Source organism: Pteronotus mesoamericanus, unplaced genomic scaffold (genome assembly GCF_021234165.1).
Source record: "Pteronotus mesoamericanus isolate MK-2021 breed Mesoamerican mustached bat unplaced genomic scaffold, CSHL_Meso_final scaffold_651, whole genome shotgun sequence".
Taxonomy (NCBI): Eukaryota; Metazoa; Chordata; class Mammalia; order Chiroptera; family Mormoopidae; genus Pteronotus; species Pteronotus mesoamericanus.
Window position 1 is genome coordinate 15,396,627 of NW_026555325.1, and position 17,774 is coordinate 15,414,400.

The 17,774-nt window shown below is 39.1% G+C and overlaps 1 protein-coding gene across 11 annotated transcripts in view; it reads right to left on the reverse strand.

Moving 5' to 3' along the window:
* Positions 1 to 17,774, reverse strand: part of NEB (nebulin) — a 199,472-nt gene that overhangs the window by 16,698 nt on the left and 165,000 nt on the right. For 10 of the 11 annotated variants that reach the window (XM_054562777.1, XM_054562775.1, XM_054562769.1 and 7 more), the window contains 12 exons: positions 14,479 to 14,589; positions 11,781 to 11,885; positions 11,159 to 11,263; positions 9,768 to 9,872; positions 8,527 to 8,637; positions 7,999 to 8,109; positions 7,331 to 7,444; positions 6,440 to 6,544; positions 3,481 to 3,585; positions 2,841 to 2,945; positions 2,105 to 2,197; positions 301 to 393 (listed from right to left, as the gene is read on the reverse strand). In XM_054562777.1, the coding sequence (XP_054418752.1) occupies positions 301 to 393; positions 2,105 to 2,197; positions 2,841 to 2,945; positions 3,481 to 3,585; positions 6,440 to 6,544; positions 7,331 to 7,444; positions 7,999 to 8,109; positions 8,527 to 8,637; positions 9,768 to 9,872; positions 11,159 to 11,263; positions 11,781 to 11,885; positions 14,479 to 14,589 (1,263 nt within the window). The remainder of the gene's footprint in view (positions 1 to 300; positions 394 to 2,104; positions 2,198 to 2,840; positions 2,946 to 3,480; positions 3,586 to 6,439; positions 6,545 to 7,330; positions 7,445 to 7,998; positions 8,110 to 8,526; positions 8,638 to 9,767; positions 9,873 to 11,158; positions 11,264 to 11,780; positions 11,886 to 14,478; positions 14,590 to 17,774) is intronic. The other variant, XM_054562772.1, reaches the window with a different exon arrangement.

Sequence of the window (17,774 nt, forward strand, 5' to 3'; positions counted from 1 at the left end):
TGTATATCTTTTGGTTAATGAACTTGAGATCATCCCAATAACCTTATTGCTACTGTTGGCATTTTAAAATTGCAGATGTGATGATTAATCAAGAAGCAACATCCCTTCTGCTCCTTGATCATATGAAAACAGAGGTATATTATCTGCTTTTGCAAATTGCAGTGTTCCTCCCAGGACCACACCATCCTCAAGGCATGGAGAGCCCTTGGTAGAAGGAAGATGGGGTGAGAGGGGGCTAGGTAGCAAATGGGGCGGGACTGGTTGCACAAACACATGCAGAGCAAGCATGTGGGCTACTACCGAGCTAATGTGCTTCTGTGTCTCCTTGACACGTTTCACTTCCGGCAGGTCAGGGATCGGGGTTCCTTGCCCAATTGCTTCCTTATACTTCACCTGTAAATATAAAAGGGGGAACATGTATGGTGTGTTTGATTAGTAGTCCCACAGTTTTAAAATCACAATTAGATAGCACCAGCTCTACACTCAATTTGAATGGGGCCACATTCTGATATTGGGCCCGAGGAGAACAATGCCAAGGACAAGAACACTTGATTGTCCTCTCATCTCTTTGGGGGTGGGGTAAGGGTAGGGTTCCATACTGCAACTGTAGCCCCTTCTCTTTTCTGTGTACTTCAGTGTTTTTATACCCAGCAGTTCGTTTGATGAGAACAGATGCATTCACATACATACAGGATCTGTCTAGAGAAAGTCCAGCCATTGTTAATATGATGAGAATGGTTTGCACAACATCAATTAACCTGACAGCGAAGGAGAGTGGACTGAAATGCACATGTGTGAACAACGATGACTTCACTGTACTAGTCAGTGGGAGCAGTAGACACTCTTTGATTGAGCCTGTGTACTGTGTGGCCATTGCATTCAAAATGACTGAGCAAGTAGAGTAATGAATCTGCGTCAAATTTTGCATTAAGCTTGAACATTCCTCCACGGAAACTATTCAGGTGATTCAGAAGGCCACAGCTATGGGCAGCTGGTGATTGGCAGCTTCATCATGACAATGCGCCTGCTCGTGCACCATGTCTCATGCAGAGTTTTTTGGCAAAACATTAAATCACCCAGGTGACTCAGCTCCCCTATAGCCCAGATTTGGTGCTCTGCAATTTCTGGCTTTTCCCAAAACTAAAATCACCTTTGAAAGGGAAGAGATTTCAGACTGTTGATAAGATTCAGGAAAATTCGATGGGGCAGCTGATGGCAATTAGAACTGTGTGAGGTCCCAAAGTGCCTACTTTGAAGGGGACTGAGGTGTCATTGTCCTATGTACAATGTTTCTTGTATCTTGTATCTTCTTCAATAAATGTCTCTATTTTTCACATTATGTGGCTGGATACCTTTTGGACAGACCTCATATATCCAGGAAGGTTAATTCTTTGACTCTAACAAATTCTATTTTCTTACAAGTGACAAAGACTCTCTCTTTAACCAAACTTTAGTCAGGCTCCCCTGAATCCTCTTCCCAACCAGGCCTTGACTTTGGGACTTCAGTGTCCATCTTTGCATTGCTCAATTTTAGCAAAAATCTTGATAAGTCAGTTTATTCAGAATCTTCTCCCCTTGATACCTGACCACCCTCAAAATCGGACCAAATTCCTGAACTCCTGCCATCTCTCAGGTGAAGCCTGGTCACCCTGGCCGGCCTCCAGCAAGAATCCTGTTAGGTGGGTTTAGCCACAAGCCGTCTTAGTCCAGATGTTTTCTCCTAGTAATTTCTCTCTCCCTGCCCAGCCCACCCCCCCGCTATAAATTCTCACTTTTCCTTGTCGTATTCGAAATGCAGTCCAGTTCTGTACTGAGATCTCTTTTCCCCTGTATTACAAGAGTTCTGGATAAAATCTGGGTTTTTACACTTTACTGTCCATTTGCTGTGGCACAGGCCTCTCTCTCCCTCTTCCATGTCTAACCTCCCCTCATGAAAACTGCCCAGCTCTACACGGACTGTGAGATGACCCGAACCACAGACCCTGATTTGAGCAACTTAAGTTGCTTTTGGTGACCAAAGTTTTGAGTACAGCTCAGACATCAGTGTAAATTATCAAAGAGGGGCAGAAAATATCAGAAGTGAGTCCACGGCGGGCATCTTTACCGAGCTTATGTGGTCCTGGGTTTGCTTCACTCTCATCATCTCAGGCGTCTTTCCAATTGCCGTTCCTGGTGAGAGGTCCTCTTTATATAAAACCTGGACATTCAGAATCAAGGCAATGTTACACAGAAGAAAGGAGAACCCAGCAATTCCTGGAGAATGCCTAGGAAACATAGCTTCTGTGAAAACAAGACACTAGAGAATGTTGTTAGGCAAGTGCCAGGGTGTCTGATGTCTCCAATATCAGTATCAGTAACTCTAACATACAACAGTGGGTCACCTTCCAGATTCTGAGATCTCTTTTAAGAGTATTATACTGTATTAATACAGAATAAGAAAAACCAGAAAAGGTTGATTTTTAAAAAAAACTTGCTCATGTGAAATACAAAATCCATTAAAGAAATATGAAGTCAGGCAGTTATTTTGGGGAGGGATAATAAAAGAAATCATAATGTCAAAAAGAAATCCATCTTCCTGGAGCAAGACAACACAGGTTACTGATGTGGGATTCAAAACAATTTAAAGAAAGAAGTTATTTTGTTAGCAGATTTAAGTTGTTATTCAAATAGTCTCTGGAGTGATGATTTTAGAGCAAAGTATGGGGGATTTTAACAAATAACCACTAATATTAAATGGGGAGGTTATATGGTACCTGAACAAACATGAGACTAGCATATTTTTAAAGTGGAGAATGGAATTATTAGGTTAGCATCGAATGGAATATAAATAGTAAATATACCGAGCTGAAATTCTTTTGATTTTCTTTAACACGTAGTATTTCTGGTGTGTCTTGAACAACTGTTATTTTTCCTTTACTGTTTTTAAGGTCACACTGGTATTGGAGCTATGAAGAAAGAGTAAACATCTTGTTAAGATTTTAACATTGTTTTATATATTTTTAATCGCCCTATATTGTATAAAGGAAGTTAAAATCCTGTATTTTTTTAAAAAAAGTTTACACCACAGTAGCCACGGTCTGATAGCCAATGGGAAATTCTTTAATAAGAATTTTATGTAAAGACTAATTTTTAAAAACCCTAAAACTTGTAACATGCCAGATTAGGTGTGTTTTTTTTCTTTAAATGTATACTTCACCTAGAATTAACTTTGAAAAAGACAGATGCTGCCACTTATGCAAATTATTGAGTTCATAGTCAGTGACAGGAAGTCACCGACAAAGTGACAGATAGGGCTTTCATGCTTTGATTTGGGATTGACACAGGAGGTGAGTCCGGGGCAGAATAGCGCACTCATTTCTCCGGCAGAGGGTGGGGCCCCTGCAGGTCAGAAGCACAGGTGTGTGTGCCCAGCGGCAGCCTCCTTGCCCTGCTTCATCGCAGGTACCAGGGGGCTCTGTCGTAGATTCAACAAAAACTTACAAGGCTGAAATTCTTTTGATTCTCCCGAACTCTCTGCATCTCTGGGGTGTCCAAAACAGTTTCATAATATGACATGCCCTTCTCTGCATCTTCCTTGTATTTTTTCTGGGAACAGAGTTCAAAATGAGGATGGTGAACACCAGAGGGATATGAAGGAATGGGACCTAAAAGAGCCCTTTCTGCTCAGCAGAAGGGAAGTCTTTTGTATTTTCTTTACTGTGCAAGGATGCTCAGGAGTTATAAAGCAGAGCTCTCTGGGTGAGTAAGCACTGTGCCTTTTCTTTCCTGGAAAAGTGAGCCCAGGTATTTAATAAGACCCACTGTCATGGCAAAGCTGGCAGAGGAAGGTGCTGTTGGCTGGGCCACATAGGGAGGTGACAGCCAGCAAGGCCCTGGCAGGGAGATGGAGACGCCTCCACTGAACTGGATGGAGCCAGACTATGAAACAGACAGGCGGAGAAAAGCAGAAGGGTTAAGAGCCATCAACAAGGCCACTTGAAAGCTAGCCTTAGTTGGCGACAAGGACACTTTGGCTGAGCCATGAGCAGGTGGTCAGAGCTGCTGGCTGCAGGCAGGCAGGACCAGCAGGGGCTTCCAGAACAGCCCCCCCGACATTGCAGAAGCTGGCCTGGCCAGACTGGTGGCTCCACTAAACTGCCCTAGGGCCACACCATCACCAGCTGACCTACTGACTGGCCAAGCACTGCTCTGAGCCAGCCATGACTTTTCTTAGGCTTTCCCGCCCCCGCCCGGCCTTTGGTCAGAGACTGCCCACAGGACCTGGCCTTCTCCCCGGCACCTACGCAGCACATCCCCCAGGACTAAATGAATCATCCCCAGTTTAAAAAAAGATGGACCCTTACTCTGCCCTGATTAGAGCCTGATTTCTCTTTTATCACTTGTCACCAAGTCCTTCCACCTTTCTCTCTATGTTAGCTCTATTTCTGTCACTTTTCCAGGAAGTATGGGTGTGTAAGGCTGAGAGTTGAGGAAAGAGGTGAGCCTCTTTTGTAATGGGGATAAAACCATTCTTTCTATTTATCTTTCTGTCTAAATCGTCTTATACAGGGTGGGGCAAAAGTAAGTGTATGGCTGTGAGTTCACAAAACAGAATTTATTCTTATGTTATTATTGACTAATTATTATATTATTTTCCATACAAACAACTGTAAACTTACTTTTGCCCCACCCTGTAAACAAATTACATTTATAAATGTTGAAAAATTTAATCTCCTCAAGAAAAACAAACGAGAGGCAGTTTGAACCAAGATGAGACTTTGGCTTGGATCTTGTTCATCTAACAGAAAGCCAGTTACAGCAGATTTCTGGAAGGAAAGGGCAGTTCACTTAGGAACAGATGTTTGCCTTTAGGGAAAAGTCACTTGAATCGCTCTTCTTAGTTATGCAAATATAAGGCAAAGAGCTCTCATTGTCCTGGGAAAAAGATAGAAATCAGACTTCCTCTTCTCTGGCAAAAGCTGTTCTAACTGGTTTGCAGAGTTAGTGCTTGCTAGCCCTCAGAGGGGTGAGCAGTTTGCACAGGGAATTTTCAGGTATTCTGGGAGGAAGGAGTCCCAGACCTCCTGGCATGAAGGAGTATTCGGAATATTATTTTGAATTTGTAGGTCAGCTCCCACTGCTTGCTTTAACCCCCAAGTGTGAGTTTGTAAGTTATAAAATATACGCTCCCCAGTGGAAACCAGGAAGCAGCCTTGTGGACAGCACAGCGCTGCTCCATCATCACCCAGAGGAAAATCCTGATCTGAACTGAGAAGGAAGTAACCTGCCTAACCTCATAATTTAGGCTCTGGGGAACTAGCCCTGGAGAGGCCTAGGAAAGCACACAATAGCAGGATAAATGAATTAATCCTTCTTGGAAAAGGTCCACACACTGAGATTGTCCTTAAAGATTAATAAGGTCAAAGGCAGACAGGTTATTTGGCTGGTGAGCTTCTCACAGCCCCAAGAATTTTGGCCTCCCTGGTTCCCCCAATGAACCCAACATGGTAGCTTGTGGCCCATATAATTTTGCTAATAACATTCTTCTCTGCCTCCCACCTCCTAGATAAGAGGTCCAGTTCTTCTTTTTGAATATACCTGCTTCCTAATTGAGCCACTGTGTGGTGATACTGTATTTTTCATGTCTAACTTTATGACATAAAACTGTATGTTGCTAATAAAGTGTTTAAATATATGATTCTGCCAACATGATTGCCATATGAGATTATTTCTGAAGATTAAAAAAACAAACAAACAAATAAATAAAACAGATTTCTAGGATCTACATCAGAGCTACTAAATTCAAAATTCCAGGGTAGCACTGTGAAAATCTATGCTCCTGGCTGTATATAAGGCAAAGCCAAGTTAGACAACTACTGCTTTACAACTCACTAATCAGAAGACAGAAAACACTGTAATTAGGGACTACTCATATAAAATGTAGACTCCTAATATCATAGAAGATGAAAACAAATGAAGGTACATCATGGTGTAGGAAGGACATCCTACATTTTTTCCTCTCCCTATCTTTAGGACGATGGAAAGTTATCCACTATGGGAGGAATCAGGGTTAGATTGTGTGGTTAGCATTGATCGCATAATCTCAACATTGTTAAAGAAACTGATAATCCAAATGTGGACTGTCTACTCTGTTTCTTCCAGATGTGAACAGACATTTTAAATCCACATTTTAAGAGACTTTGTATGTTAAGACAGTGATTCCTTAACTATGGGTTCCATGTAAGAGTTCTTCAGTACCTTAAAATTCTCTCATATAATTTATTTTAATTCTGATGGAAAAATCTCAACTTTGATTTAGACTTGCATCATAGTCTTTCTCTTTTATTGGGCACAACCGTGATTTGAAAGAACTTCCTTACAAATTAATGGGAAAACTTTGTTCTTCATGATTGAGGTCAATGAATGATATTCTGATATCCTTACCATTCAATGTCCTTACCTGGCTTGACAGGTTCTTGACTTGTTGGGCATGAATGATCTCCGGAGTATCAACCACAGAAGTGAAATTGGCTTTTTCCATTTCTGCTAATTGCTTATACTTAATCTACAAAGGAACACCCAACAATTGGGTAAATGTTTACAATGTGCACAACACTTATTAGTTTAGTTTGATTAAGAGGTGATCAATAATATTTTTCCAAAAAAAAATTTATTCACTTCACATTCAACATTTTTCCTATTATATTTATAACTTTATACTAAAGAGTGAAATTCAGAAAGAATGACTGAGTTCTACGTGTTGAATGACTATCTAATTGGGGATGGAAAAAGGAGAGGGGGAAGGAGAGAAAAGAGGGGAGGGGTAATGGGAAATGAGAGAGATAATCAGCAGATAGTAAGGCATGGATTGTTTACATATGGAAAAGCCGGGAATAGGACAAGTAAGCAAAATACCCATGCCAATCACTATTAGACATTGTGAGATGCCTAAAAACTGTGTTTTAAATTTAGGCCTTGAAAGGAGGGAAAGAACTTCCAAAATATTCTAAGCAAGGAATTCTGTGTGCCAAATGAGGAATGAATTGAGTGAGAAACAAGGCCAGGATGTCAGAGTCTACCCCATCTCTGAGCAGCTATTTGGCTCCCCAACTTCTGCCTCTTGCTCTGAATGTCTCCTGTGACTCTGGACTCAGAAAGGCAGATGGAAGCAGGCCTGGCAAAGAGTCCCTGATCCTTGTATTAGGATGGATTCACCAGGCAATTGTTTAAGAATGACACTACATGTATTTGACTATCATTGACCAACAAGTAAGATAACAGAAGGTCAATTTGTGTCCTTGTAATCACTGCTACTTTTCCTGAAAGATTGACTTGAAATAGTAACACTGACCTGACTGGCAATATCAGTCGCATTCTTGGCCCTCTTAAAGTCAGGGGTTTCATTGGCCATGGCGTTCAGGCCTTTTCCTTTGACTTCCAGCTCCAGGTCTCTCTTATATTCTTTCTACAGTAGCATTAAAAAAAAGTTACCTTACTTCCATGATTATGTAATAAATGTACAGAGTGAATATAAATCCACATAACATGCCACCCTGGTCGCTAGTGCTCATCCTTCCCTGTGGTAGGATGCAGTGATGACCCCCAAAGCCCATTTTAAGGCCTCCTTTCAAACACTTTAACATCCTCCATTTAAGAAATAAATGTAGAAAGCAAGTTTTAAATCTGGTTTGGTACCCAACCAGGATTACATTTAGGTGCACACCACTCACCTGTGGTGTTTTTATTTAAATGAGCACACACAATAAATCAAGGTCAAATCAAATAATATTAGATAAATAACAGGTTATGATAGCAGTAGCCACTACAGATAAAAACTGTTATATTATCAACTCATTAGGAATTAAGATATATTGTATTTAATAGTAATAATCATGTTGGATATATAATTTGAAATTCAAAAACTTTTTGTCATCCTTTTGTGTTTGTGTGTGTTGTCACTTGGCTAAAAAGAAAAAGGTGCTCTGTGACTTAGGTGCATGCAGTTGGCTAAGAACCCACCTCATTGAGGATTTGAGTGGCATTCTTTGCTCTTAGCATGTCGGGAGTATCTTCCATTTCATTGAGACCCTTCCCACGGATGCTTTCCTCTAGGTCTTTCCTATACTCTTTCTATATCACAAAATAAAAGCAGCAAGATGACCATAAATCCTGAATTGTTCCTCTCAGGTAAAGAGCCAAAAATCCAAAAGATAAACAAATGCTTCTAATTTTAAACAGTTGTCGTTTAGTAAATAAATATGTCCATAAAAGCAAGGTATAAGCTTCATCAGTTAATACTAAATATCCAATAAAAAAAATAGAAATTAATAAAGTAGTAAGGTAAGAACATTTTCTTAGGTATTCAATTAAAAAATTAGAAAAATTAACATGGGTAATAGATTAGGTGGTAGTACCAAATGTGAACCCCATTTGAAACCTGCAAAGTTAGGTGGTGGTGAAAATGGTAGAAGGAACATATTGATGAGTGGTATTAGTTAGTGCAGTTATTTAGATCAAGAAAGAAAGAGAAGACCAACTGGGCACTACCTCGCTGGCTATTTTGGTTGCATATTTGACATGTAATAAAGCTGGTGTGACCTCCAATCCAGTCAGGTTTCTGCCTTTGATGGACTCTTCATAATCTTTCCTGTATTCTTTCTAATGTGAGTAGGGAGAAAAGACACATTAAGAGAAAAATCTTTACTATAATTTATCTCTCAATTTCAGGAGGACAAAATATAAAACATTTTCCTTCTGTTGGCCTCTTAACTTTATCATAGTTCTGCTAATGGTCACACATTTGAAACATGTATGATTATTCTGGAAATACTTTGTGTAGAGCAATGGCCCTAAGGAAATGCAGAGGTTGAGAAACTTTGGTGGGCCCTGCATTCAACACTGTGACTGGGGCTGGCCCTCCAGAGAGCAGAAGGAAGCACCTATGTGCCATCGATATGCTGAATCCACTGTCATCTCTCCGATGACATTTTGCTTAAGGCAACAAAAGATTTTACTCCTAAATTAGAAGTAAGTGACTCAGAGTAAGGAGAACCTGAAGGAACCAGAAAAAACTTGGCCTTTTTCATAATCATGATCTATTATTATTTTTTAAAAATATTTTATTTATTTATTTTTTAGAGAAAGGGGAAAGGAGGAAGAAAGGGAGAGAAACATTGACGTGAGAGTGAAGCATTGATCAGTTGCTTCTCATACGTTCCATGACTGGGAACTGAAACAGCAACCCAGGCATGTGCCCTGACTGAGAATCGAACCAGTGACTGACTTTTTCACTTTGCAGGATGACACCCAACCCACTGAGCCACACCAGTCAAGGCATGACCTATTATTTTTAATCACTAAATATATTATGTAGACAAAATTATTTTTATATTCTCTGCTTATATTTCTAAAATAGGAATTATGGCACCTTGACTCTATGTTTTGATAAATGTATTGATCACTAATTTTATTTTGTTTCACTTAGGGCTACCATTAAAACAGGGTGTGTATTCAATATCATTTCTTCAGTGTTAGGAATAGTTTGCTCTGTTGTAATTCTATATAAATGATAGTTGAAATAAAACATATGGTAAATTTTACTATTCAGAACATTTTTGATAACCGGACCATAAGATTTTTGCAATGAGAAATATTTTAGTGATCACATGTTAAAAAATCCCATTGTCTACGACTTTTGGAGAACAGAAGTCTGGATACATTTGTGGGCAGAGCTTGTTTTCATCAGGTAGATGGTGTGCTGTTGTGTGGTGTGTTTTTGTTGGACTTACTCCGCTTTGCATCTGCTGAGACTCTTTGGCGGTGATGTATGTTGGTGTTTCAAAGTCCAACATGGGCTTTCCTCGTTCTTTTTCATACTTTTCTTTGTATTTCACCTAGTGATGAAAAGCCTCATTAGATATCAATCTTCATGTCAATTCGTAGACAGATACAGTTTAAGGATTGTAATTTTCAATGAATACAAATGTCCAATGGGTGGCATCTCTGCCACTTAAAACAGATCCAGAACTTTTTGTTGCTGCCTGGGGGAAAACACCATGACTGTTTGCAAGGATAATCAGAATTTGTGTTCCATGCACAGAGACAAAGACTCACTGCTGAAGGATCAGCAGAGGGAAACACTGAGGCAAGGAAGTACGTGGGAAAAATCACCCATAGGGAAGGTTGGCCAAGATTTGATATATACAGATGTGAACACTTTAACCATGGCATTAGTCAAAATCCAGTTTTGCTTTCATAAGAACTGCTATGAGACACCTGGTGTCTTGATTTAATAGATAATGCATGAAAACTTATAGGTTAATAACTCTATCTGGGTTATAACCAGTCACATATTTAATGCAACCAACAAAAACTGACATATAAATGAAAACTTGTTTAGGTGTTGACTGACTTACGAATAGACCTGACATTCTCTTACACTACCTTACAAATAGAATTCCCTTATCCTCATGAGATTAGAAGGCAGAGGCTCCTGTTTGTGCAGCATCTTAATGGCAATGCTTAGTATCAGCTCTTTTTGTTGTAACAACACATTAATATAGAGGCCTAGGGGCATGTCCTGCTTTATAGATGACATGGGGACATTTCTAGTAATTTAGCCTTCTTGGTTAATGCCCACCAGGGGACCTTAATAATGCTGAATTTGTAATATGGGTGGGCATGTGACAGCAAGCTCCTTCTCTTAGTTCTTTCTTCTGAGAATCTTAATCATTTTATAAAATTTGCAATTTCTAAAATGCACAGAGACTATTTCAATGGTAGATCTGATCCTATCACTTCTCTGCTTAAAATCCTCCAAAACCTCCTTTGTCTTCCACTGTTTCCTACCCTGCGGGGCAGGCTCACAGGGGCACATCGGGGTTATTGTAAGGGGTCTGTCCCCCTTGCTACATAATCTTATGCTTCCTCCCAGTCAGTAACCTGTCTCACACATGTTGCATGTATATGCACTGTTTCCCCAATACATGTTGATGCTGTTATCATTTATAACATAAATATTTGTTTCAAATATTACTAAATTCAAAGCCCCTTATATCTCGGGGCAATTTCCCAAGCAATATTACTGAAACTATAACTACTATGCTGAGAAAGTCCACTAAAGTTTTTGACACTGTAAATGAGTAAGCACCAGGGAAAAGGTCAGCCTCGATGAACTTACTATGCTCTGTAACTCCGTGGCCTCTTTTAGGTGAAGCTGCTCCAGGTTATCGGGTATCGTGTGGTAGTGGCCTTTACTCTTCTCATAGTTCTTCTTGTACTGGTACTGAGGGAAGAAGGCAAAAAGGGCACACTGATGTTAAAGCTGCTCAGCGCTCCTGTTTTTCCTCTTAAGAGTAGACATTTACATAGCAGCAGCAGAAAAACCAAATTAAAATAAGCGAACACGATTTCAGGGGTTAAGAAAGTTTTAAAGGGTGAAGATCCATGCTCAGCATTGTCAGTTAATGTAGGATGTAAACTCTTAGGTTATATGGCTTATTCAAAGTAGGTTTTAAGAGTGAAGAGTTAAGTGAAAGAAGTTCTTTGAAGGAGGAAAGGGATTGGTTAATTGAAAAAAAAAGTTTAAATACTCCAAAAATAAAAGCATTTTTAAATAAATACTCAAAGAGGTGGTATTGTCAGTGGAGAAGTGTAGGTTAACATAATTTGGAAGAATGCACTCAAATAAGAATCAATCTAGTGCCTGAGTAGCAGAGATGTAGATGCATGTGAGCTCCGAGAAGAAGTTTGGTTACAAGTGGGCAAAACAAGCTGTTTCTGGAGTAAATGACTGAGCTTACAGAACTGGCTAGTTGGCTTGTATTCAGGACATGATTCATTATCAGAGATTCCTTCATGTCAGTCACAGGTTTGTGAAGTTTCTTTAGGTCAGCCTTATATTTAACCTGTTTGTTAAGAGGAGAAAAAAAGAAATCATGCAAGTAGGAAATGGTAAACGGTATGAACAGAAACCGTAGTAAGACTCATCCTGAAACAAATGCTGGAAATGATAATGAAAAACTATTATTTATTAATGGAGGAATAAATTGTTTCCAAAAAATTGAAACAACACAATTCATCAAGAGATGAATGAATAAACATGTTTATACACATAATGGAATATTATTTAGCCATGAAAAGGAATTAAATTATGAAATACACTACAATATTGATGAATCGTGAAAACATCAAATGAGGTGAAATCAGCTAGAAAAAAAAGGACAAATATTATATGATTTCACGGATGTGAACTCTCTAATAGGCAAATTTATAGGGGCACAGGGTAGATTAGAGATTACCATGGTCTGTATCGTGGGGGAATGAAGAGTTATTTGCTTAATATAGAGTTTCTTTTTTTGGTATTCCAAAAGATTTTTTCAAATTTTATTTTATTTTTTAATATATATTTTATTGATTATGCTATTACAGTTGTCCATATTTTTCCTCCCCTTTATTCCCTTCCACCCAGCACCACCCCTCCCCCCAGCATTCCCACCTCCCCCCACTCCTTAGTTCATGTCCATGGGTCGTACATTATAAGTTCTTTGGTTTCTCCATTCCCTATACTATTCTTAACCTCCCCCTGTCTATTTTGTACATACTATTTATGCTTCTTATTCTCTGTACTTTTTCCGCTATTCTTCCCCCTCCCCTTCCCCTCTTATCTCCATTTTTATGATTCTGTTCTTGTTCTAGTTGTTTGCTTAGTTTGTTTTTGTTTTTTTAGGTTCAGTTGTTGATAGTTGTGAGTGTGTTATTATTTTACTGTTCATAGTTTTTGATCTTTTTCTTAGGTAAGTCCCTTAAACATTTCATATAATAAGGGCTTGGTAATGATGAACTCCTTTAACTTGACCTTATCTGGGAAGCACTTTATCTGCCCTTCCATTCTAAATGATAGCTTTGCTGGATAGAGTAATCTTAGATGTAGGTCCTTGCCTTTCATGACTTTGAATACTTTTTTCCAGCCCCTTCTTGCCTGCAAGGTTTCTTTTGAGAAATCAGCTAAAGTCTTATGGGAACTCCTTTGTAGGTAACTGTCTCCTTTTCTCTTGCTGCTTTTCAGATTCTCTCCTTATCTTTAATCTTGGGCAATGTAATTATGATGTGCCTTGGTGTGTGCTTCCTTGGGTCCAACTTTGGGACTTTTGAGCTTCCTGAATCTCCTGGAAGTCTATTTCCTTTGCTAGCTTGGGGAAGCTCTCCTTCATTATTTGTTCACATAAGTTTTCAATTTCTTGCTCTTCCTCTTCTCCTCCTGGCACCCCTATGATTTGGATGTTGGATCATTTAAAGTTGTTGCAGAGGTTCCTAAGCCTCTCCTTACTTTTTGAGTTCTTGTTTCTTCATTCTGTTCTGGTTGAATGTTTATTTCTTCTTCCTGCTCCAAATTGTTGATTTGAATCTTAGTTTCCTTCATTTTACTGTTGGTTCCTTGTGTATTTTTCTTTATCTCACTTTGCGTAGCCTTCACTTTTCCCTCCATTTTGTGACAGTACTCAACCAAGCATCCAGATTCTCAGTGTTTTGAATTGTGCATCTGGTAGGTTGGCTATCTGTTCATCGCTTTGTTCTATTTTTGGAGCTTTGATCTGTTCTTTCATTTGGGCCATATTTCTTTGTCTCAGTGTGCCTGTTATGTTGGAAGGGGCAGAGCCTTAGATATTCGCCAGGGCAGGGCAACCCAGGTCACTGCATTGTGATGCTGTGTGTGGGGGCGGGGGCTGAGAAGGAATAATGCCTCTTGCTTGGCTCTCAGCAGGTTTTCAGTCACTTCCCCCACTACCCACAAGCAAATTGGGCCCTCCTGGTGCTGATTCCCAGGTGGGTGGATTTGTGTACATTCTAGGACCCTGTGAGTCTCTCCAACAGACTCTCCTGTGAGGCTGGGAGTTTCTCCTGCTGCCGCAACCCCTACAGGTTTTTACCTCCAGAGGTACTGAGGCTTTCTTTTCCCGCACTGGAACACTGGATTGCGCAGTCTGTCTCACTCCCCAGCTGTTTCTCTGGTTTATCCACATGCAAGTGTGGGACCTCCCAGTCTGCCAGCTGCCCCCTCGCCTGCCTGGTCCTTGGCTGCCACCTTGCCGTGTGTCCTCTTGGCCCAGCTGCCCATCTCCACCCCTCCTACTGGTCTGGATGAATGTTTCTTCTTTAGCTCCTTGTTTGTTGGACTTCCATACAGTTCGACTTTCTGGCAGTTCTGGTTATTTTTTGTTTTTAAATTTATTGTTGTCCTTCTTCTGGTTGTGTGAGGAGGCAAAGTATATCTACCTATGCCTCCATCTTGGCTGGAAATCCCCTATTTGCTTACTATAGAGTTTCTATTTGGGGTGATAAAAAAGTTTTGGAAATGATGGTGGTAGTTGGACAAAAATGTGACTGTAATCAATGCCACTGAATTATGCACTTAAAAACAATTAAAATGACAAATTTCACATTATGAGTTTTACTCCAGTTTAGAAAACACACCTGAAAAAAAAATAATAATAAACTTACCTCACTTGCAAGATTATTAGCATCTTTCATGACTTTGTAGAGCTGGCTGTCTTTTGGATTGTATTTTGGTGTCTTACCCTTTTCTTTGTCGAAATTTTCTCGGTATTTAACCTAATAGCAAATGCAAAAATCCAAATTATTCCTGAACATAAATTTGAGGACTGAGAAATGGAGGACATATAAATGCAAAAGAACATGTGTTATACATAAAGTGATAATATAATTTATTATCCAAACTAAGACATTTTTATTAGTAAAACTGGCACTATTAATAATTAAGTTGGGACAACAGTCAATCAAGAATAAGATCCAATGATATAGTATTTGGCTTGCTCATTTTTATATTACCCACAGGTATGAAAGATAATCACCTCTTTTTAATGCAAAACAAAAATAAGTGGAAAAATACATCAAGCTAAATTAAGAGGCATGATCTGGTACATTTGATCTTCAGCCCTCCTAAGTAGAAAAGCTGAAAGCATTTTAGGTCTATTGCAAGGAGTTCCGAGAGGGGTTGTTTATAATCGAGAAGGGTGAGATGTCAGAAATATGTTAAGTTAGGAGAATTTATTGTTATTTTAAAATAGTACTTTGGCTACATCACTGTAATTTTTTAAACTTGGCAAAAAATGGTATAGCTTCTGAGTAAAAAGAATGAAGTTTAGGAGATAATGTCTTCTACATCATTTCAAGCTAGAAGGAAGAAAGAGGTGAGCTACTTTAGAATAATGAGAAAATAAGATTAAATATACTTTTAGGATACATAAAAGTAAGACTATGCAAAAAACTAAATTACTTCAATTTTAAATTAAGTATAATACCTGGTACTAATAGTTGTTCAATAAATGTGATTTGATTGAATGAAAGGAAGAAACAGTCATTATGCCTAGGTAAAATGGCTAAAGAAGATATTTCATTTATAAGAAAATTCAACAGAATAAACTGAAACTGACAGAAACATTTCTTTACTGAAAAACAGACTAATGCCTTTGTCAAGAGTATTCTAGGATTAAGTCTAGAAGTAGAGCTCCCCTAGTTATTCCCTCTAAGAGGAATGAAAAATGAGCTATCTCTAGATGTTATGGGTAAGATGAAAGGCTCACTCATTCAGAGTTAGCACACCAGGATCCAGTCATCCCGGTATTTTATTTTATAGACATTTAAAATCAGTACTCCTCATGCTTCATTGCTTCACTTCTCCACAACTTTACATATTCAGCAGAACAGGCACAAAAGGAGACCACTCAAATGCTAAGAACAATGACATCTGACACCTTAGAGAAAATGCATTCACAAGGCTGAGACTCACTTGTATTGAAAGAACCTACAGTGGAAATGCATGGGAAAAAAATAAGCATGCAAAACAGTGCTGTATACACTGGGACAGACACAGGAAGAGGCAGAAATGCAACATAAAAGGAAAATAAAATGTAAATGAATGCTACAATGGCTGCTCCCTGAAAAAAATTCATGCTCAAAATAAAGAAATGAAAAGCCTGCTAAAGAAAGTCAAAGGTGATGAGCTGGTATCTGGACCCACAGGAAACTTTTTCTAAGGGATATATGAACCCGCAAGACTAGGCTTGATCCCAAAAGCCGTGAATTACAGAAAAGCAAAGTAACTAGATGTCCACAGTCAGACTGAGGAAGAAAAGTTGCAAAGGTCCTGCTTGGATGAGAATAAACTTTGCTTCATTTAGAAGTACATAGGATTCCTCTATCTTTTAGAAAATAACTTTTTCTGAAGAAATGTTTTCTTCAAGAGCAGCAAATCCATTGGTCTTGCTTTAGTATCTTTTTCTTCTGTTAATTTCAAGTAAACTTAAATCTTCAACTTTCAACTTAAAAAATCTGTGCCTCCTCTTCCCACAGAAAGATCCCCAAGCAAATGCAGCCTATAGAACTACTAATATGAATCTGAGTTCAGCCCAAAAAGGCCTTTCTTTTTGACCGGGTCTTCTTAGAAACTACTTAGTACATTTTGAAAGATATGGACAGACATCAGACTCAGGACTCCAGGAATTCTTGGACTAGGCAGTAAATATAGTAAATTACTGGCATTGGATTAGGAAATATATATAGTAAAACTATATACATGTGCACTATAGAATGGAAAAATCTTTCTTTTCTTGTTAGTCGTGGAAGCCTGAGTGGAAACCATGCAATGCCATGTATCAGCAGTTGTAGCATAGGTAGTGGTTTCAAATCAATTATTCTTTCAACGTTTAATTAAATGTAAAGGTCTAACACCCCTGTTCAGGTCCTTATCAGGGACTTGGTACTTCTAAAGACTGAAGAAAAGACTCAAGAATTAGGAAGTTTCTTGCTATTAAGACTAAAACAGAGGGTGAAAGAAGTGCAAGTAAAAACATTTTAAGGAGTCTATTCTGTTGATCCAAAATATGCCTGAACTGTAAGACTGTGTTAGGTGCCACTCTTACATGTATTAAACATCAACAGTGGCCATTAGCAGAGGTTTTCTCTGTGGTTGAAGTTGAGATTCTTCATTTGTTTTCATTTCATCTGTTAATTTGATTTTTGTCAGCAACCCAAAATACACTGGGAAGCTGTGTCCAAGTCTAGCCTATCTTCCTATTCCAAGTGGTACGTTCCAGAGGGAAAGTTTCATGCAAGAAAAGATGGGTATATGCAAAAGTATATTCTTTGACAAATTTCCACAACATTCTACACATTCCAACACAAAATCAACAGAAAAGAGTGCAACTTGGTCAGTCCCCTGACCAAGGCCAGGAAAGTCGACAAGAAAAAGAGAAAGACAGAGATCTCAGCTTGCTGGTGCCAGTCTTACATCACTGATGAGTGCATTAATTTTCTTAAGGTGCCTCATCATAGGGGTGTCATAAGATGCAGCGCCGTGCCCGTGTCCTCTCCTTTGGCCTCTGAGGTATTCAGCCTAGAGTGCCAGCAACACAGCAAAGTCAGACTGGGGAGGGCCCACATACAGGTGAAGCCCTGTTGGGCGAGGGGCCACCCCATGACGCTGTAAATCCTGAGGCAAGCATTTCGCCGGAAGTAACCTCAGGAAGGTGAGCTCGTAAAAGGATCTGGTGGGGTCTCATTCTCCACATCATAACACTCACTGAGAATTAGAAATATGAGCCTCTTGATTTTTAAAAACAGCAAAGTCTGCAAGATTTCTACATCAAAGTGATTTTTTTTTGTTTTTAACTTGATAATGGTATGACTTTGAGAATTTTAAAACATATTAAAATGTTTACATTTAAAAGTTCTCATTACATTTCATTACTTTAGAGATTATACTGTTTTTGTTGGTG